This window comes from Panicum virgatum, chromosome 9K (assembly GCF_016808335.1).
Source record: "Panicum virgatum strain AP13 chromosome 9K, P.virgatum_v5, whole genome shotgun sequence".
In the NCBI taxonomy this organism is placed as follows: Eukaryota; Viridiplantae; Streptophyta; class Magnoliopsida; order Poales; family Poaceae; genus Panicum; species Panicum virgatum.
Window position 1 is genome coordinate 70355370 of NC_053144.1, and position 20817 is coordinate 70376186.

General features: G+C 49.0%; 1 protein-coding gene and 1 long non-coding RNA gene across 4 annotated transcripts; one reads left to right on the forward strand and one right to left on the reverse strand.

Annotated features, from left to right (window-relative positions):
* The first annotated feature begins 6513 nt into the window (after positions 1 to 6513).
* Positions 6514 to 10564, forward strand: LOC120647584 (trihelix transcription factor GTL1-like). The gene is made up of 3 exons (XM_039924418.1): positions 6514 to 7385; positions 8004 to 9543; positions 9653 to 10564. The coding sequence occupies exons 1-3, from the start codon at positions 7054 to 7056 to the stop codon at positions 9989 to 9991; spliced, it is 2211 nt and encodes a 736-aa protein (XP_039780352.1). The 5' UTR covers positions 6514 to 7053; the 3' UTR covers positions 9992 to 10564.
* Positions 10258 to 19266, reverse strand: LOC120647585. Of its 3 annotated transcripts, none has more exons than XR_005664837.1 (4): positions 15435 to 19266; positions 14631 to 14721; positions 13213 to 13796; positions 10258 to 13085 (listed from the first exon to the last, which is right to left on the reverse strand). It is a non-coding gene; the product is annotated as an uncharacterized LOC120647585 (long non-coding RNA). The 3 variants fall into 3 exon arrangements; XR_005664836.1 differs by having other exon boundaries at positions 13213 to 13893; XR_005664835.1 differs by lacking the exons at positions 10258 to 13085; positions 13213 to 13796 and having other exon boundaries at positions 14373 to 14721; positions 15435 to 19255.
* Between the last annotated feature and the right edge of the window lie 1551 nt (positions 19267 to 20817).

Consider the following 20817-nt stretch of genomic DNA (forward strand, 5'->3'; position numbering starts at 1 on the left):
CGCTGCCGAGAAGTCATGTTGCTCCTCCAAAGATGAAGAAGGCGTTCTCCACTGGGGGGAACTCGTCATCTCCACCTTTGTCGCCCGCATCCTTCTTCTTGTCTTTGTCACGATGCGCGACGCGGTTATAATACTTCTTGAGCATTTCGCACTGCTAGAGGGTATGGTTGACCGGCCCCTTGTGATAAGGGCACGGTTTCTTAAGCATGTCGTCGAACTGGCCACCACCGCCTCGAGGGGGGCCTCGAGGTCCCTTGCGGTCCGGGGCGGCTGCGAAGGCCTCCTCGGAGTCCTCTGCCTGCCCCGAGCCGCGCTGGTTCGGTGGGATCGGCCTCTTTCCCTTCCTCCCCCGCTTCTGTTTCTTGGCGGGGGCGTTGGGCTTGACGTTGCAGCCCTCCGCGGGCGCATCGTCCTTGCGCTTGCTCGATTTGTCGTCGAAGATGGCACCAACAGCCTCCTCGCCGGCGGCGAAGTTGGTGGCAGCGTTGAACAACTCGTTGGTGTTAACGGGTCGGCTTCTCGCGAGCTCATGCACCAGATTCCTGCACGTCGTACCTTCGAGGAAAGCGTTAATGACCTCGACGTGGGTGATGCTGGGGAGCTCGGTGCACTGCTTGGAGAAGCGTCGCACGTAGTCACGCAGGGACTCGCGGGGCTTCTGGCGACACCCCTTGAGGTCCCAGGAATTCCCGGGGCGCACGTACGTGCCCTGGAAATTGCCCACGAAGATGTGGACCAAGTCGGCCCAGTTGTGGATCTGATCCGCAGGCAGATGCTCGAGCCACGTTCGTGTGGCGTCAGCAAGATGAAGAGGAAGGTTGCGGATGATGACCGCGTCCTCCATCGCACCGCCTAGCTGGCACGCTAGTCGGTAGTCGTTGAGCCAGACTGCAGGGTCAGTCTCGCCCGAGTACTTGACGAGGGTGTTAGGTTGTCGAAAGCGCGGAGGAAAGGATGCAGTTCGAATCTCCCGGCTGAATACCCGGTTGCCCGGGGGCTCCGGGGACTCACCCCTGTCGTGCTCGGGGTCGAAGCGTCCACCCCGACGAGGGGTGTACCTCCTGCCGTCGATGATGTTGCGGGCGTCGCCGTCGCCAGCGTGCCCGCGAGTGTCGCGGATTCGCTCCCTTACGAGAACTCTTCCGATGCGCTCATGCACCGAGGGTGCCCTCGCACCGGGTGTTGCGTCTGCCTTGCCCTTCCGCGCTGGTGGCGTGTGCACAGAAGCCTCACAGTCCTGATGCGCAGTCCCACCAGGCGGCTCCGGGGCCTTCGAGCGCATACGAGACGCAGAACTCTCGGCCTGCTGCACGGCAGCTTGCTCGATGAACTCCTGTGCCTCGCGGCGCAGGTTGCGGTCCGAAGGCGTCGATGGCTCGGGCATAGCTTGAAGTAGATAGGCCGCAGCGACGAGTTTTTCGCCGGCCGTTTGCAGTTCCGGAGATTTGTCGACGTCGGCGTCGGCCAGGATGCGCTCCCGGGCAACACGTCCCGCCGCCTGGGCATGTGTACCGCACGCGGTACGCTGCTGCTCGAGTGCGGCGCGCAGCTCCTGGGTTTGTTGACGCTGCTCGTCGAGCTTGGCTTGAAGCTCTTTGAGCTGCGCCAGCTGGGCTTGTCGCGCCGCCGAGCTTGACGAGGAAGGTGCTGCAGGCGGGTCCGCCGGTTGCTTTGCCCGCGCGTCCGCCCCAGCGTCCCCGTCGTCGCTTGGGGCGTTGTCGTTCTGCTCGTCCGCCAGGTCCACCATAAAGCACTCCCGGGAAGGATCGAAATCCCCCTCGCTGGAGCCTTCGGAGCAGGTGAGGCAATAACCCGCCGCCAGTTGGAACGAGCGAAGCGCGTCGGGGTCGCCGACCCCGGAGAAGTCCTTGGCCTCCTCGGCCGTGAGGTTGTTCATGAAGAAGTTGACGTCGTAGGCGATCGAGCTCGCCGTCTCGGGTAGGATTCGTCGAGGGACGACGCGATGAGGTTGCGGACCGACAGGAGACGATGACCCGGCAGATCCTCATACTCGGCGAAGTTAGTACTGATCGAAGAGGCGTAGGTGCGAGCGGCAGTGTTGCGCATCCCGAAGGGAAAGGGCGAAGGCGAGGTCGATCCCACCCGGGGAGGCGCTAGCGCCGCTGCCGATGACGATGCCGGCACAGATGATGCCGAGGCACGTGATGACGGAACGGTAGCCCCGTTCGCCTCGATGCTGAGTTGCGACATGCCAGCCTCGACCCACGTGGGGGAGCTGTGGCATGCCGCACGACGCCGCTCCGTGCGTGCTTGTCGCGAACGCTGACCCGAGCGCCTGTTGCGCCGGGCTGGCGTAGTCAGAGCGATGGGGTTGCGTCTGGGCGAGAGGAGCCGCATGAGGTAACCGTTGCCGGTCGCTCTGAACTCGAGACTCCCGAACCAGATCACAAACCCAGCTGGGAGCGGATCCGAGACACCCGTGGGGTATGGGTTGGATCTGCTCGCCATCCCTGGTGATCAAATGGAAAAAAGAGAAAATGTCACGCAGCGACCCCCTACCTGGCGCGCCAACTGTTGGTGTCCCGACCCGGGGGCCCGGATCCAAACTAGTGAATGCTGCGTGTTTTCTCGTCCCAGATGATGATGCAAGAGGCAATCACAGTAACGCACGGTTTATCCTGGTTCCGACCGCGGGGCCGTACGTCCAGCAAAGGGGGTGTGCGAGGGCACTGTATTATCTTGCACCCGGAGTGCTCGTAGTAGGGGATACAAGCGAGGCGAGAGAGGGAGGGAAGCTCCCAAGTCTCTGCTAGAAGTGGAGTCGGTTGAGATGAGTGTTCAGCAGTCCTGAGCGTTCTCTGAGAGAGAAGCGAAAGAAACCAGAACCGAGAGCCCCCTATTCGGCCAGCCCACCTCCTCCTTTTATAGTCATAAGGAAGGGCGGCGTACATGAGTGGGGGCATGGAAGTCGTCGTTTTCCCCTAAATCGTGGGGGTACAGTGGTCGGACACTGTAGGAAGTACACTGTGGGAAGGCGGCGTGCGTCGCTGTCGCCCTGGACATCGTCCTTCGTCCTGTGAGGATTGCGCCGCTCGTCCTGTAGTGTTCCGGCGGTAGTTATGGCGCGGGATGGCCCCGGACCACCTGGTCGGGGTGCAGGCGTGCACACTAGAAGGCCCGGGGGACACGTGGAGGTCCCGGACCTCTGAGAGGAGGGGGGAGGTCCGGGACTCCGACCGTGTGTGATGAGCGCCCCTTCCGGAAGGACGCGTGACATCGCCGGACCCCTTCCCCAGTGGGAGGCGAGTCCGGATGGTCAGAGTCGGCAGAACAGGAACGGGAGCAGTGCCGGGCCCGTCTTATCTCGCACCGCGTGTCCCACAGTGTCGCTACAGCCTTCGGGATGGCGGAGCGGTGACCGAAGTCAGCGGATGGGACCCCGGTCACATCCACTGTGGGAGTGGCAGCCTGACACCGTCCACCCTGGGCGTCGTGGCGAGACGGCTGGCCTTTAATGCCTTCGTACGGCGAGCGGTTGGGCGGCGGAGCCGTTTGTCCCTTGTGCCGAGAGACGGCCTCGAGCGAGGCGGAGATGGGTCACCGCTCGAGGGTAGATCCGCTACCCTCGAGCGAGGAGGAGGTGTGTTGCGTGATCGAGGGTCCCGAAGGGAGCCCTTGAGCGAGGCAGAAAATGAGTTACCCGCTCGAGGGTATATCCGCTACCCTCGAGCGAGGCGGAGATTGGTCACCTGCTCGAGGGTAGTTCCGCTACCCTCGAGCGAGGCGGAGATTGCCCAGCGGACCCGAGAGGGACCCTCGAACGAGGCGGAGATTGTTCCGCGGGTTCGAGGGGAATGTGAATGGGCCGCACGCTGGGCTTCTTTGAGTCATTTCCTTTCTTCCGGATGGGAAGCAGGCCGTGGGCCTTCGTGGGCCCAGTTGCCTTTAGCAGGTGTTTGTGTTTTTAAAGCGATCTTAGTACCCTGATTAGGGTGTCCCTAATTGTGGTATCCGACAATACTATATATATTCTGCTGTGATGCCTCAACTTTGATGCATGCATGCATGCTCCTTGTAGCTAGCTAGCAGCTTAGTAGAATAGATAGTGCGTGTGCTTTGTTACGTTGTGAGGCCGATCGAGCCGGGGTGGTGTTACATCCCTCTCAGCCTTGCTAGCTAGCACCACCAATCATTATCGCACCATGCAGAACATGGACGAAGCTGATTGGATCGGTGCTTTGCTGCCACCTGGGAATCACATTACATATATATATGCTCTATTCTATCTTCAATTCCTTCATTCACTGCCCAGTTATTCTACCACCCATCCATGCATAATAATACACAGCAACTTGCTAGCTACTTAGTATATCAATTAATACCACCACCAGCATATATATATATATATATATATATATATATATATATATATATATATATATATATATATATATATATATATATCATTAAGTGATGATCTATAAATCCTTTTAGTTTTATACATGCATGGCATGCATGTTAAACTAGGAGTGTTAACTTGTTTGATACACAATGCGCCTATATATACAGTGCCAAATATTTACTAGTTACGTATATATACTGAGATTATAATACCTGTAACCATATATACCGATACCGCACGAGGTCCGCCCGTATGTTAATACCCTATATATAATAAGTTCATTGTTAATTTCGTTTAACAAAAAACCATGTGCATGCATACATGTATACAGCCTAACAAAAAAAGTTAATCAAGTGATGATCAGGAGAACATGCATCGCCTGCTAGCTAGTTGTCCTGGTAAAAAGTAGAGAGTTTTTATTCCCGGCCGGGCACGCGCGCGCCTATGTGGACAAGCGCATGTGCATCTTATTTCGGTGCCGTAACCTTTACTGCACTAGCTATTTGCTCAAGGTAGTGATATGATGGTTCAATGCATCTTCCTTTCCTTGATACACAATTAGTTCGTTTAATTTGGCCCTCCAGGGGCACATATATGTATGTCAACAACTTTGGCTAATATAAGATCGAGTCATATCTTTCTATGCTTCCTTTGGGAACAAAAACTTTTAATTGCTTAGGCCATCTTGATTATAGCATATATATCCATTAAGGGATCGGAAGCGGAAAATTAATTAGTTGGGAGTTGCATTGCCAACCACACTGATGATCCGATAGACTGTTTGGCGGCACACACACATACATTTCCATGATCCAAATAAATATCCTACCGCGCGCATCATATGTTTGCCCTACACGGCTCTCGTTTATATATATATATATATATATATATATATATATATATATATATATATATATATATATATATGTCGGTTAATGTCTTAATGACACGTACAGCCGTACACGCATCACTAACTCGGCGCAAACTTTGTACAAAAAATAGTGGATTTCTTATCACATAATAATAATAATAGAGTGTAAAATCATTTAATTACTTGTGAAAATCAACTCACCCACCCACCAAATCCAAATGACAATGCTGCCATGCTGAATGAAGCAGAGGCGAATGGGCGTGTGGATTTGCTGGGTGGGGTTAGCGGGGGCGTGGACATGGACATGGACATGGAGGGGGGGCATGCACGTTGCGCGCCACCTTCTTCTCGCTACCCTGCGGGGCCCAGGGCACAGCTGTTATAGTGTGGCCTTGTCTGGGCCTTTGTTTTCCTCCATCTACCACGCCTACAGCTACTAGTGTACAGTACATTCTTGGCTTGTGAATTTACAGTGAAGGAATATGCATGGCTTGTGAATTTACAGTGAAAGAATGATCTCGATGGATCATCTCTTGTGCAAAACATTTTTCTGTCAGAGTTGTGGCGGCCCTACAGATGCCTGCTAGGATAGATCGATCGATTCGATCGTGAGGGCAGGGCTGGCACGGGCAGCGACAAACCACCTGTGGCAGTGGCAGTCTGCGCCCCCTCCTTTGTTTTCACTCTTGTTCACATATGGGTATTTCGCCTGGCCTGTATGCCTGCCTTTTCTTCTTCAACTACTCCCTCCGTCCCAAAAAAAAAAATATAAATCTCATTTTCGAGGAGTCAAATAATTTCAACTTTAATCGAATTTATACAAGATAGTACTAATATATATTTTACAACATAAATAAGTACTAGTTGGGACGGAGGGAGTACTAGTATTTTTCACTCTTCTTCCTATATATGTACTAGTTCCAACAAGCGGTAACTATTTTTCACCGAATTACCAACAAGAACATGATAATTACTTACTATACGACCATCACGCTCAGGCAGCAGCCAATGCAATCGTATACAGTATATAGCACAGGGGTTAATTTGAGGTAAAAAAACATAACATGGAGGTTAATGAATTGAGGTATAAAGCTAGGGTAGTTTTCTAGAAAGCTAGGTCGTCGTCTCTTTGAATAATTTTACCGCGCGTGGTAGGAGGACATAGAGTACAGTAGTATATCGGAGTATAGCTAGGTAACCCTGCTGCTGATCTCTCTCTCTCTCTCTCTCTCTCTCTCTCCCTCCCTCCCTCCCTCCCTCCCTCCCTGCGCGCGCGTGATGACCTCAACTTGGATGATAGCTAGCTAGATCGATCACCACCGCCGCTGATGATCTGGGGATGCCCATGCTCACCGGTCCTCCTACCTCTTCCTCTCCGCCCCCCCCCCCCTCCCCCTATTATATTTAGTGCTGCTAGCCCTACTGCTACAACTACAGTACTAGTACACCCCTTCTCTCTCTCTCCTCTCGGCTTGTGGGCAGCAGCATCTGCATCTCTTGCCAGCCAGCCAGAGCCAGAGCCAGCCCAGCCCAGGCTTGTACTGCCGCCACTCCCAATCCTAGCTCTAGCTCGAGCTCTCCCTTCTTCTCCATCCTCACCCTCCTCCTCCCTTTTCTTTCCCCTTTTCCTCACACCCCCTCTTTCCAGTTTGTGCTGTCTGCTGTGCCTCCAGCTACCTTTTAATTTCTCCCACCGATCCACCACTCGCCTCATGCGCGCTCATGGCCGCAGTCTTCCCCACCTCAATTCCGCTGTAGCACAAGCCTACTACTGCCGCTGCTGCTACTAGCGCCAAGGACACCAAGCCGGCCGCGCGGCATGCAGCAGCCGGGCATGCCTCCATTCTTCGGGACGCCGGTGGGGGTGGCCCAGAACGCCGCCACGCCCGCACCAGCTCCAGAGGGACAGCAGCAGCAGCAGCAGCAGCAGGTGGACGCCAGCGGCACGGCCTCTGCAGCAGCAGCAGGCGACCATGAAGCGGCAGCAGGGATGTCCATGTCCGCGGGCGGCGACGAGGGCGACCGCGGCGGGCCGTCGGGTAACCGGTGGCCGCGGCAGGAGACGCTGGCGCTGCTCAAGATCCGGTCGGAGATGGACGCCGCGTTCCGGGAGGCCGCCCTCAAGGGACCCCTCTGGGACCAAATCTCCAGGTGAGGTGCATGCATGAAATCTCGCTGTCCAATTCGAGCTCATCTATTCCTTCCTCTTCATTTTCATTCATCTTGCGCCCGCGGCCGGTGCCCATGTTGCACAGATCACGACCAACACAGTGAATTTATTTCCCAATTAAAAATCATACACACATCGCTCTCCTCCTTCACTTTCCACATCTTTTTTCTTTCTTTTAATCCTCTCCCCCGTTGTGTTACCTCATCATCCGTATATCAAAATAAAGCACACTACTAGAGTAAAGTAATAGTTCAGATCTGAGATGGCATCCCAATTCCCAATTCCTCATATATCCAAGCAATTTTCTTCCAAATTGAGTAGTAACTTTTTTAAGAAAAATCTCCTGTTCTCAAATGGAGTGGAGTGGAGCGGTAAAAGGAAAGGGGAAAAGATGGAGCCCGAGCTAGCTAGCTACAAGTAGTAGATGAATGAATGATGCCTCCTTTTTCTTTGAGAGCTACATGTGCGTGTGCATGGTGATGGATGCAATCCCATCCTAGCTGATGGCAACGTGCATGCACGAGCATGCATTGACGAGGTTAAGTTAGTTTGTGCGTGGTGGCCACCAAGAATTCCATATGCTGCTGCTGCTGCTGCAGGAGGCTGGAGGCCATGGGCTACAAGCGCAGCGCCAAGAAGTGCCGCGAGAAGTTCGAGAACGTCGACAAGTACTACAAGCGCACCAAGGACGGCCGCGCCGGCCGCGGCGACGGCAAGGCTTACCGCTTCTTCTCCGAGCTCGAGGCCCTCCACGGCGCTTCTTCCTCGCCGGCGTCCTCTCTCGCGCCGACACCCGTGGCTATGGCGCCGCCGCCCACGCCGCTCCCCGTTCTGCCCGCGCCCGCCATGCATGCCGAGCCGCCGCCTCGTGTCGCCGCCGTGCCGCAGCCGGCGCCGCCGATGAGTGGCACCACCGCCGCGCCTGCAGCGGCCGCCAGCGGCGCGGCATGCATGATGACGACGCCCGGCGACGTGATGAGCTTCTCCTCGGGCTCGGATGGGGAGGACACGGAGGACACAGGCGACGGCGGCAAGCGGAAGCGGCATGGCGGGGACGACGTCGGCGGCAGCAGCAAGATGATGCGCTTCTTCGAGGGCCTGATGCGCCAGGTGATGGAGCGGCAGGAGGAGATGCAGCAGCGCTTCATTGAGGCCATCGAGAAGCGGGAGCAGGACCGGATGATCCGCGAGGAGGCGTGGCGGCGCCAGGAGGTGGCGCGCCTCGCCCGCGAGCAGGACGCGCTCGCCCAGGAGCGCGCCATGGCCGCGTCCCGCGACGCAGCCGTCGTCTCCTTCATACAGCGGGTCACTGGGCAGACCATCCCGATGCCCTCTGTTGCGCCGCCGGCATTATTCATGACACATCCGCCGCCCTTGCAGCCAACGCCGGTGGCTTCCGCCGCCCCGGCGCCGGCGCCGGCGCAGCACCAGCAACGGCCCTCAATAATTCAGCTGTCGCCCAAAGCCATGCCGCCGAAGCTTGCACAACCCCAACCACAGCATCAGACGCCGCCGCCGGCGCAGCCACAGAGCAAGGAGATGATCGTCCGTGCGCCGGCGGCGGAGTCGCAAGATACGACGCCGTCGCCGTCGCCGTCTCGGTGGCCCAAGGCGGAGGTGCACGCGCTGATCCAGCTGCGCACGGAGCTGGAGACGCGGTACCAGGACTCGGGGCCCAAGGGCCCGCTGTGGGAGGACATCTCGGCGGGGATGCGGCGGCTGGGGTACAGCCGGAGCTCCAAGCGTTGCAAGGAGAAGTGGGAGAACATCAACAAGTACTTCAAGAAGGTGAAGGAGAGCAACAAGAAGCGGCCCGAGGACTCCAAGACCTGCCCCTACTACCACCAGCTCGACGCGCTCTACCGCAGCAAGGCGCTCGCCTCCTCGTCCGGCGCCGGCGTTGCCGCGGAGGCGGCTCCTCCGCGCCCGGCTCATCATCAGGCAGCAGGTGGTGGTGTCACCGTGCTGGCCGCGGTGCCACTCTCCCAGACGGCGCCCCACAGCCACGGGGGCAAGCAGGACTGCAGCAACGGCAACGGCAACGGGTGCGCGGGCAGGGGCAGCAGTTCGGACAGCGGCGGCAGCTCCGTCCAAGGCGCCGGCGGCGGCAATGGCGTCGCGTCGAACAACAAGCTGCTGGTATATATGAAATCAATCAATCAATCAATCAATCTTGTAGCCGTATGCTGTAGCATTGCGCCTTGCATCACTTATATACATATTGTGCTTGCATTAATTGTTACATCAGCAAGAAGAAGAAGAAGAAGAAGGCATCACCATCACCAAAGAGACGGCGGCGACGGAGCCGAGGCCGCCGCCGCAGCCGGTGTCGATGAACGACAGCTACGTGAACGACACCGTGGACAGCGACAGCAGCATGGACGACGACGACGACGAGGAGGACGATGAGTTCGACGACGGCGGCGAGGGCAACGACGTTGTTGGCGGCAACAGCAAGATGCAGTACGAGATCCAGTTCCAGCGGCCGCAGCAGGGCCAGAACGCGAGCGGCGGCGGCGCCGGGTCATCTGGCCCCGGCCCGGCAGCGGCAACAAGTGGGTCATTCCTGACCATGGTCCATCACTAGCTGCTAGCTAGGACACACACACCAAAGCGTACAATACGCGCGTGTGCTCCTTGCTTGCACAGGTACGGTAAAAGTGGGCATGCATGAACATCTACCGGCGACATCGATCGAGAGCTCTCCAAAGTAAATTCCGGCTACATATAGCTGTTCATCATCGTTTTCATCACCTGCTCATTCCCCTGCACATACACATACACCGTACATATACAGATGGTACTGGGGTGTACACTACACTGTCGCGTAGATACTATACTACTGCGTGTTAATTTTACCCTGCTATATATACAGTTACCTTGTATGGTACAAAAGCACAAGGACATTGCTTGTCTAGAGCTGAGGGAGAATAATGTGCTCTTGCGGGAATTTCTTTATTTTTTTTGGGTATACTTTTGGGCCTTTCTTTTTTCTTTCCCCTTTTCAGAAGAGTTACTGAACTGTCCATTATGTAATTTATAAATTCGTTATTACATATACTACTGTGGTTATATTAATGACTGTTAAACTATATATATGTACACTTATTAGTTGGTAAATGTAAATTTCTTGAGGTTCTACATGCATGCATGCATGTAACAGCTGCTGATTATTTTTAACTATTTGTATTGAACCTGCCTGCGGTTAGAGTCTCTTGTGATCTTTCAACTTATTTTGATCAGGATGGATGGCTGGGCAATATGGGTACATATAGTTGCATTAAAATACAATCCGAGTTGTGGTTATTCTCTTGGGATCCCAAGTGAGGTTATTCTCTTGGGATCCAAAGTGATCAGTTTAGTTTATTGTCAACTACTACCTTTATATTAATATTCCCCTATAGATCTCAGTACGTAACAGCTCTTGTTAAATATAAACTACTCTAACCATTGGAGCATGGCTTGATCTCAGTATTTACGATGAGGTGGTAATTGTATTTTTTTCAATTTATCTATTTATTACTTATAGGGTTTCCAATGCAAGTAAGCTACAATATTAGAAGAAGAAAAAAACACACACAAGATCTGAGATCTAAAACCAAATTGTACTCGAAATACCCTTTGATTGAGTAAATACTTACTAGTGCGTGACGTGCATGTGAGCGCTCTGGAGGAAATGGAATGCTGGGGGACCTCGATGTTAGTGCCAGGTTAGATTTGGCAGCCTTACAAAATTATAGTTCCGGGTCAGCGCCGGATCCGTATAAACGGCTGCAGGCCAAGCGAGGTGAGGTCCCTGCCTCACCCTCTGCTGCCTCTCTGGTGTGGTGGTGTCATAATAAAAGTGGTTTTTTAATGGCCTGGGAGGGGTAGCTACTAGCTGTGGGATCGGTGCTCGCTAACCGTCCCCGACGCATGGCATGCGCACACTACCTTTTGGAATCCAGCGATGCACAGCATGCAGATGTTAGCAGCACAGCGAGGAGGCCAGCTACAGTGTGCATGGATCGGTAGATCACAGCATGCAGTGATCTACCGATGCCATCTATCTGATGCGAGCAGCGAGACAGGATCGGAGCTAGCTAGAGAACGAAGATGCCCCGATCCGACCATATCCAGCTTCTGCTCTCTTTTTTCCCCCCCTCAGCTCTGCCTCACCGGCACAGTACAGTACTCTCCTGCAACAAGAGATGGTTAAAAACTTACTCCGTAAAAGCCATGCACACATGCTCTCTCTTCCGGCCGGCTGCAGCTTCACGCCTCACAAGCCTGCCTGACATGCATGCATGCTCCAGTAGATCCGATCATCAGAGTATGAGTAGGTACGCACTGATCCATGGCATGGTCCACTGATGAACGAATTCCAATCCGGTGAAAATTCTTCACTTGCCACTATAGCTAGGGAACTGACTGTACAAGTGTACAGCAGTGCAGGCGCTTTCTTGATTGCGTGCGTTCCAAATAAACACGTACGTACGGCTTGATGAATTCGATCGGAATTACTTACTGATCGATAGCAAAGTCTTCTCAAGCACAGTACGTACGAAATACATGCATATATACCGGCCAAAGAAAAGAAAGTAGATATATCCAAATTAATTAAGGTCAAGAATAAAGGCCCGTTTGGATCCACCAAGTGCTAAACTTTTTTTCGTTTTTTGAGAAAGACACCAAAAAGATATCTCATATCTGATTCATATCAAGAAAAACAATTGGTGTTACAAATGAAGAATAACTTGACACAAAACGACATAAAAGAAGTAACTAATAAGCTTCTTTATATGTCACCATTACGTGCTCGTGTCGTGACTCGTGTGGCGCCATCACGCATTATATTGCTGCAACTAATAAGCTTGCTTGTCATGTTCAAAGCATTATATATAGTTGCACTTGCCTCGTTTATATGTCACCAATCACGCACCACTATATGTTAAGCCGCCAACGCTAGCTGGCTTTACTGCCCTTCTCTGCTCGGAAAGCTACAGGCGGACAACTGTTTCATTAACACACTCCGTTCTGCTGGCTGACTGTGGCTGGTACTGATTTGCTGGGAGAAAAAAAGTATTGCTGACTGGCTGGTGGCTATAAAAACTCTGTTTCAAAAGAAACATGGAGCGAGGATTGATTCGGTCTATCCTATCCTAGGTCGCTGGTGGTACGGTGCTGATGGTATCCTCTCGTTTAATGCCGTGCGGGTCAGTGAAAACGATGCGCTCTTTGATTGCAAGGGCAGGATTTGGCAAAAATCAAAGTGTCCCATCTGCCATGATGCTTCCTTCAATTAATTGCCACACATAGTTGTTCGAATAATTGTCCTCCAACGTTGCCCCAAATATATTACTAAGGCCCCATTTGTAGGACTAACTGTCGGTTTGGATCCATGGATTAAACTTGTAAGAAACTATTTTAAACATATGAATGGGTGTGAAAACTAAACTTTAGTCCAAGTTATTAGGTGGATTTTATTGACTAATAATGGACTACACTTTAGTTAGGATGGAACTAAATTTTAGTCCACCTATTTGCATCATCTAGTGGACTAAACTTTAGGCCTAAGATTTAGTCCATGGATCCAAACAGAGCCTAAGATAGCAGTAGCAGTAGCGGCAACAGATTTACCTTGGTGAAGCATCGAGCAAAGGCATAGACAGAAAGGCATCTCGCATGGCTGAGGCGACAAACTGGTAAAGGAAAAGGCCATCGAGAGGAAAAGGTGATGCCAAAATGATGGGGTCACAGACAGCGCAAATGATAAGAGACGAAGGGGGCGAAGCAGCTTGATTCGGCAGCGTGTAAAATTGTACGAACCTGGGGAGCTACTAGTGGGTCTGGGTTAACACGCGCTGCCCGAGCTGCAACGACATCATGATGCATGCATGAGCTGCTTCATTTCATTTTCATCTCCACTGGGATGGGATCGGAGTGCGGCCGGTCATCCCACGCACCTCTCTAGCTGCGCCGCCAACAAGCGTTGAAACACACTTGCTTTTGGGCACGCTGTTGCGTGACTTGCAAGGCTGCACCTGCACATACGGCTGAATGATATGTGTATGCATCTGCCCCAAAAGTACAGAAGCAGATGGTTTTAACCACTATCACAGTCTGTTACCAAGACATACAGAAAAATATAATACTGTAGTAGAAGGTAGCATAGTGTGAATGCTATTAAAAAGACAGTAGATTACAATCGAAAGGTTCGGTAGAATTGAAACATATGATACATTGAAGATCAATAATGCATTTTTACAATGAAGAAGCGCAAAGAGAGGGAGACTGTACCAAGCAAAATGAATGCAAGGGCGCCCATGCTGTAGATAAGCCGTGGCGATCATTCACTTCAGAATAAAACGCCTCAAGGGGGTCCATTTCGGTGCTCGTCCACACAGTACAGCCTAACAAGTGAACCATTATTATTATGCATGGTCCCGTGATGCTGGATGGAGCGCTGAATTATAAGCGCCGATCTGGACATATCTTTCTTTTCTTGTCCTGTTTCAGCGAGGAAGTAAACATGTACAGTCTTGCAAGGAAAGCTTTGTCCATCATGGACCACTAGAGCAGAGATTACTACACCAGTAAATCTATCTGATCTGACCAAAAGGAATCAATAGATGGAACTACAAAGTAGAAAGACTGATAACGGGGTGAACCTAAAGGAAAATGATCTTTCAATTTGCAATTCCATTGAAGCCTGCCTAATAGAAGCTTTAACGACAACCATTAGCATAAGAGTAGATCTCCTTCACCTTTACAAAGTGTTAGGTGCACACTATTAACAGCATGACCTGCTGTGCTTATTAAGTGATGTTAGGAGTTAGGAACAATTGTTCGTTGTTGACTGGGATACTTAAGCAATATCTGTGAATGTTGCTGGCCAATGTATTTGCCATCTGTGTACTTTTATATGTTTGATAAACCTAATGATGTAAATGTAAAACCAGCATGACTGTCATGCAGACATTCTTGAATGACGCTCTATATCTTCCCAACTTCCCCTTTACTACCTGTGCTCTTTTATATGGAATCTGCATGCAGTTCAAGTAATAGTAGTGTTTTCAATACAAGTGGATCTTACAAACACTAAGGTCCTGAAAATCTAATCCAGTCCAAGTAGATCTTACTAGTTACAATACTCTGTTTCATACAGAATATGCCAGATCCCACCCATTTATATGGGCCTCAGTTAAGAGATAGAAGCAAAGTTTCTTATGAAAATATGTGCACACCTATCATTTTCCTCGACATGTAGGACTTGAAATGTTTCACATGTATCCATTGCTCTCTACCATTATTGACTTGGACAGGTTCACTCTACATCTGCAATAAATCAATGATAAATGCTGTTCAGTATTTGTTAAGAGTACAGATGAAAAGAAACGTTCTGCAGGAAGCAGACACCATCTTAGGAGCACAGCTTAATGGTCTAAACTGAAATAGGTAAAGTTGCAGATGGACAGGTTAACTTAACTACTGCAACAAATTAATGATAAATGTTGTGCAGTTTGTTGGGATTACAGTTGAAGAGAAACATTCTGCAAGAAGCCAGCACCATCTTAGGAGCACAGCTTAGTGGTCTAAATTGAAATAGGTAAAGTTGCAGAGTACACTGAAGCAAATTAAATATGCTACTAGCTCACCAAACGAGTAATGTGTTACCACATCTTAAAAAAGAAATGCCCACCCTGCACCCTCCCAATATTCTATGAAGATACCTAAGATGCATGAAACTTGATCTCTCAAGTCTACCAATAGACTGGTGCCCAGCGTTATTCACAACATTTAGAGGCTTCCAAAATGATAAGAGTTGTCCTCGTCCAGGTCACAATAACTGCCTAATCATGCTGTGACCACTTACTCCCTTTTTCTTCTAAGGCCAAAGTGCAAAGGATTTCTCCAATACACACAGATGCTCTTGTAAAATGTAAATGAACCTCCATTCCCTACAGCCCACTTAATAGTACTATTATGATACTATAGTAGAGCATACAAATAACCAGTCCATAACATCGCCGGATAAAAATTTATCTCACCTTAACAACTGCACCAAAATTATTACTGTGGTTGTCATGCATCCTCTGGCAGCTTTTTCAGATATTCACCCTGTTAAAAGCAGCGCAAGATACTCAATCAATATGTATGTAATTGATGTTGCCCACGCAATAATAAGCATGGAAGCCCTTAACTGTGAATCAGCTAGGTTCAATATGAAAGAGACACTCAAGCATTCTTGGTAGTGTTTCTCCCAATTTCATAAATGAAAAGAAAGAAAGGCATCACTGTAGCCCCACTGTTATCTTTGCCCATGGAATAACATAAAAGGATAAAGAGATAAAGTGGAAGTGGGGATATTAAGTTGGTTGTTGTTATTCCCTTGCCAGAGGAGTCCAGCCAAGATTGAAAGCTATACAGAAATACACACTAAGTAACATGGACAGACATTGCTCCAATCCCATGTTACCCCCATCCAACTGTTGCTCCCACTTGTGTCGTTGTGCCCTTCTTTTGCACATGGCCTCATAACTAACATCTTCTGCTTTTCTCTTCTCCCATCGTTAACATTGAATTTGCAATTAAACAGATTGCTTGGAAGTGCAACAACCACAATATACTCCCTCTATTTTTATTTACATGTCGTATTAAGTTTGTCTTAAGTCAAACTTAGCAAACTTTGACCAAATTTATAGAAAGAAATAATAACATTTACAATACCAAATTTGTTTCATTGGATCCACCATGAAATATATGTCGATAGTGCATGTGTTGGATAGTATAGTTGGTGCTATATTTTTCTATAGACTTGGTCAAAGTTAGCCAAGTTTGACTTAGGACAAACCTAATACGACACGTAAATAAAAACAGAGGGAGTAGTAAATAGTTTTATAATGTATGCACTAATTGACTAGTTTCTCTATGAACTGAAACTAACTACATGATAGGAAACAATTCCAAGAAGATCAACTTCAGTGTAAACTTCAGGGAATCCGCAAGAAACAGCATATCTCACATCTTAACTCAGAACAACATGTTAGCTGAAGGGTGATGGCAATGCATGATATTACATACTTGTGGGAGTTCACATTTGTATGAAAGTGACAAGATTTATCACTTCACTTGGATGCCCATCTGTACCATCCTTCGTTTTCAGGCAAACTTTGAGAAGTTGTCATCATGTTACCCATAAGATGTGACAAAAGTGTGTTGGGCAAGTGGGCCAGGTGTTCAATTAGATAACTACAAAAGTACATTATAAGACCAAAAACGGGTCACATGCCACGGTTACAGCAGAGAAAAGAATCCGAGGGTGATAAAAAATATGGCAACACTACAGTAAACAGTAAGAGGATGTGAGAACATTGATTCTGTGAAATTGCTGGCCACATGAGTAGAATAGCCTTTGGTACGTCATTTCTTATGCGCAAACTCAGCTTTCTTGTAGCTTTGATGGAGAAAATGCAAATCATATTATATAAAAGTAGTATCGGATCAAATGTGTTGGCCCAGAACGGACATATCTCACTAAATTTTGTGTGATGGATGATGGGCTGATATGTCCATGTTTCCTATGTAAGCCCAAGTAGCTTCTCAATCAGCAGATGCCCATCTAAGAATATTCATCTGAAGCGAACTTTGGAAAAAATATATCAAATTATCTAAATATGAACTTGGTTGGTTCTGAAAACAAGAAGGAAAAGGTCGAAACATGATAGCTATGTATCCATTGATCTTGATAAGACTCAGTGCATGCTGAGCCAGGAATGCTTTCGAAAGTGTGTCACCTTAGTTTGACACTCCAAACAAAAGTTGGCAATCCTCTACTTGGCATTCCAAGCAATTAGGGAATTTGAGGTCTGAGTATCAAAATTTATATGGAAAAAATCAGATGCAATTGTGCACCCCTTCCGCATTTTTCAGAGCCCAGTTAACAAGCATTTCTAGGAGGTGCGTACCTCAAGAAAGGGCTCAATCAGTAAAGATTCTAATGTTATCCAATAAGAAAGCATTATAAGGTTGTGACTATGTGCCAGATTCAAGAGAGAGACGTTAAGATCCTGAACATAAAACTTGGGTAAAATAAAACAGCAGCAATTCTTATCTTATGTATCGAGCAAGAAAAGGAGATAGTGGCAAGAAGCAAACTCTAGATACATAAAACTTCAACAGATCTATAATAATCTACTGACAATAGTAATCTACTGTGTTGCCAGTATATGATTGGGATTAGACTTGCGTATTTTTCATTTCTTATCAGCAATAAACTTGCCGTAATATTTGAAAAAAAAGAAAGAGAAAATGTGCTCTCTTAAGTTCGAACATGTTCTATGAAATTTAACCACTGCCACTATCCTATACTATAGGATCTCAATTTTTGAGCTTGATGGAAATTTCATAAAGCATCCTGAAGAGATTATCTTCAGAGAGCTTGCTCGCTTTCAAGTTCAGATTCATCTTCAAGATTGCAAACAAACAAAACCATGAATTGGCAATACTATGCAGCTGAATAACAAGCGAATCAGAGCCAAAGTTTCAAGCAGAGGTTCACCTAATATATGACGCTAGAGCTGAATGTTTTTGACTCAATATAGGATGTGTTTTTAAAGCGTTAAGGCGAGGTAAGGTGAGCCACCGCCGCCTTATTGCCTGGGCGACGCCTAGGCGGGCTAAGGCGACACCTTAGGCAAGGCGAGCCACCACCACCTTGTCGCCTAGGCGATGCCTTGAAAACAAACTGCATGTTTTTGTTCATTCCCGGCACATCTAAACTTGTGGATGTCAAGCGGTACTGCTAAATTTACACCGCTCAATTTCGAGGAGAACCCCCAAAAGACAACTGGACTTAATTTTATGAGGCCTCAAACTGTGTGATGACTTCACCGGCTACAGAAATTTGCAGGTCTGGCTAGAATCTTGGCGGAGACACGCAGCAGCCATTGAAACTGTCAAGAGGGGCCAAATAAAGGCTTAAACTGAATGACCATGTAATGCAGGTGGCACTGTAATAAGGATGTCATCCTAAATACATAAGTTTTCAATTGAAATCAGTACGTAAATTATCCATTCAGCAGCTCAAGCGTGAGTTATCCATTCAACTTAGCAGAATAAGCACTGAGTGAAAAGAAATTAAAACAGTGAACATTGTACAGGCCAGCGAGGACAATGTTGGGAGCATAGTGGCATTAATCAACACATAAATGAGGTTACTGATGTCATTGAATACATGAAAATTCATTACTATAGGGAGGTCGCATTGAACCTACTATGCCGTTGCAAGACCGAAATTAGATTGCTAGTGCAGGACTGCAGGTCGGAAGCATAGTGGACGATTTGGAGCATACATGATTCATTACCATTTCAAACGTTTGAAATGTTGATGTATTGCCTCATTATACTTGCAACATAATGAGGCAATACATCACCATTTTAAACGATCCCAATTCCCAATCAAAACTTTGGTAATGTAAACATGCAATGGGGAGAATCGATATACCAAAAACACAGATCCGCACAAAATAGGAACGTCGTACTGAATTCCCGGGGATAAAAAAAATTAACCCTAGATTTGCTCATCAGAAGCATCGAATCAGGGATGACCTCCTGCCTTCATCGACGGCGGTGGTCTGTTGCTCACCTCTGTGCCCCTTCCAAACGGCCCAGGGGTAGGGGCCAGTGAGGATGAGAAGGGGATCGCCGCCTCGCATATTGGCGCGGCCCGCCGTAGTTGGCGCGAGCAGCCGCAGAGCGCCTCAAGCCTAACCTCACCTCACCATCTCCGTCGTTGGAGATCAATCACCTCTCGCCCTCGTTTTTTTTATCCATTCATCTCGCCCTCGTTTTCGTTTCCAACAGAAAGGAGGAGACGAGCTTGCCGTTACCAAGTCATTGGTGGGCTGGGCTGGTGATTCTCTCTGCTGGGCCAATTTCCCTGCTAAAAAAGAAGGAAGAAATCTTGCTATAATGGGCCGCAGCATGATTGGTTTCAAAATATTCCAGTTGTTCTTACAGAATATACTAGAAAACAAGTCCATATTTTCTCAAAAAAAATGACCATATTTGAAAAAAAAGAAATTTCTGTATTTTTAATGGAATAAACTTACATACAGAGCTTGTCTTCTCAAACAAAAAAGAAGATAAAATAAAAGGTAATGACTTCTCTACAACCCAAACTTCTCAAACAAAAAAGAAGATAAAATAAAAGGTAACGACTTCTCTACAACCCGCCGTAATTTCGTTCGATCGTACGGCACCCATCCGCATGCGTGACCCGGGGAACATTATCTTTCTCACCTGCTCTATTTTCCTTCACCCACCTCATCGGCTCTCTCTCCTCTCTCCACCACAAAACATTATCTCCTCACCTTCGTTCTTTATTTTGCTTCCTGCACAGCACCAGCCCTCTCTCTCTGATGCCGCGGCGCATCCTGGTGGCGGTAGCAGCGGCATGGGCATGTGGCGCAGCGAATCTGCTCCCTGCATCGCCTCCCCAACCTTCCATCCTCTACACGTTGGCCCCTTGCCGGCCTTGATCTGCTCCCATGGCTGGGCGTCTAGGTGCGGCTCTGGTTGCGCTCGTGCTCGGATCTCGTGGGGCTTATCCGCAGCGGCGCGACGCGGTCGTGACGGCAGATACAAGCGTGGTGGATTTGTGCCGACGATGAGGTGTAGGGTCACGACCCACGAATGAGGCTGTGAACGGGAGCGGTAGGTACCGGCGCACCATGAGGCCATGTACATGGAGGATGGGGCACTGCTCTTTCACACATCAGCATCGAGGTATATACCTCCCTCATCTCTCTCTAATTTCCCCCAATTTGACTTGGTCCCTATTCTAGGGTTTGGGTTGGAAATGGGTGTCGTTCCTGGGTTCATCTACCGGGATTGGATATCCTCGGGATTTTGGGTTCTGATCCCCTTTGACTTGGTTTTTTTTCTTCAAAATCAGGTGTGTGTGATTTGTTGACAAGCGGAGGACTCCCTGCACAGGAAAGAGCGTGCAAAGGTGAGTCAACTCGATCCCCCCTCCTTAATTTAGCAAGCTCTTTGTGATTGTTGTAGTAAGGGTTTTTTTTTTGTACATTTTTGTCTGTGGTTGGTTGGGGAGGGGGAGGATATATTGGGCTGAATGATAGTGCTGATGAAATAGCTTTGTACTGTTGAAGAATGTTATACTGTGTATAGCTCTTTGAACCATATTAGCTCTTTTGGTTAACAAAATGCTTGGGTTCATATGTTGTGACTTTTTTTACCGACTATATTTTGAGTGTTTTTTGTTTTGATCCTTTGATGTTGTGTGCAAAGTTTTGTAGTTAGCAAAAGGCTCCCTAGTAGAGGAAAAAGCATGCAAAGTTCAGCCAAATCGGATCCAAATATGATTCTCATGTTGGCAATAAAAATAAATTTGTTCAGGAAATAATTAAA

What these genes read in the sequence shown, in the direction of transcription:
- LOC120647584 (XM_039924418.1), top strand. Translation starts at nt 7,054, where the DNA reads ATGCAGCAGCCGGGCATGCCTCCATTCTTCGGGACGCCGGTGGGGGTG. An exon ending in CTCTGGGACCAAATCTCCAG is followed by an intron (nt 7,386 to 8,003) that starts GTGAGGTGCATG and finishes CTGCTGCTGCAG; the next exon opens with GAGGCTGGAGGCCATGGGCT. An exon ending in CGTCGAACAACAAGCTGCTG is followed by an intron (nt 9,544 to 9,652) that starts GTATATATGAAA and finishes TTGTTACATCAG; the next exon opens with CAAGAAGAAGAAGAAGAAGA.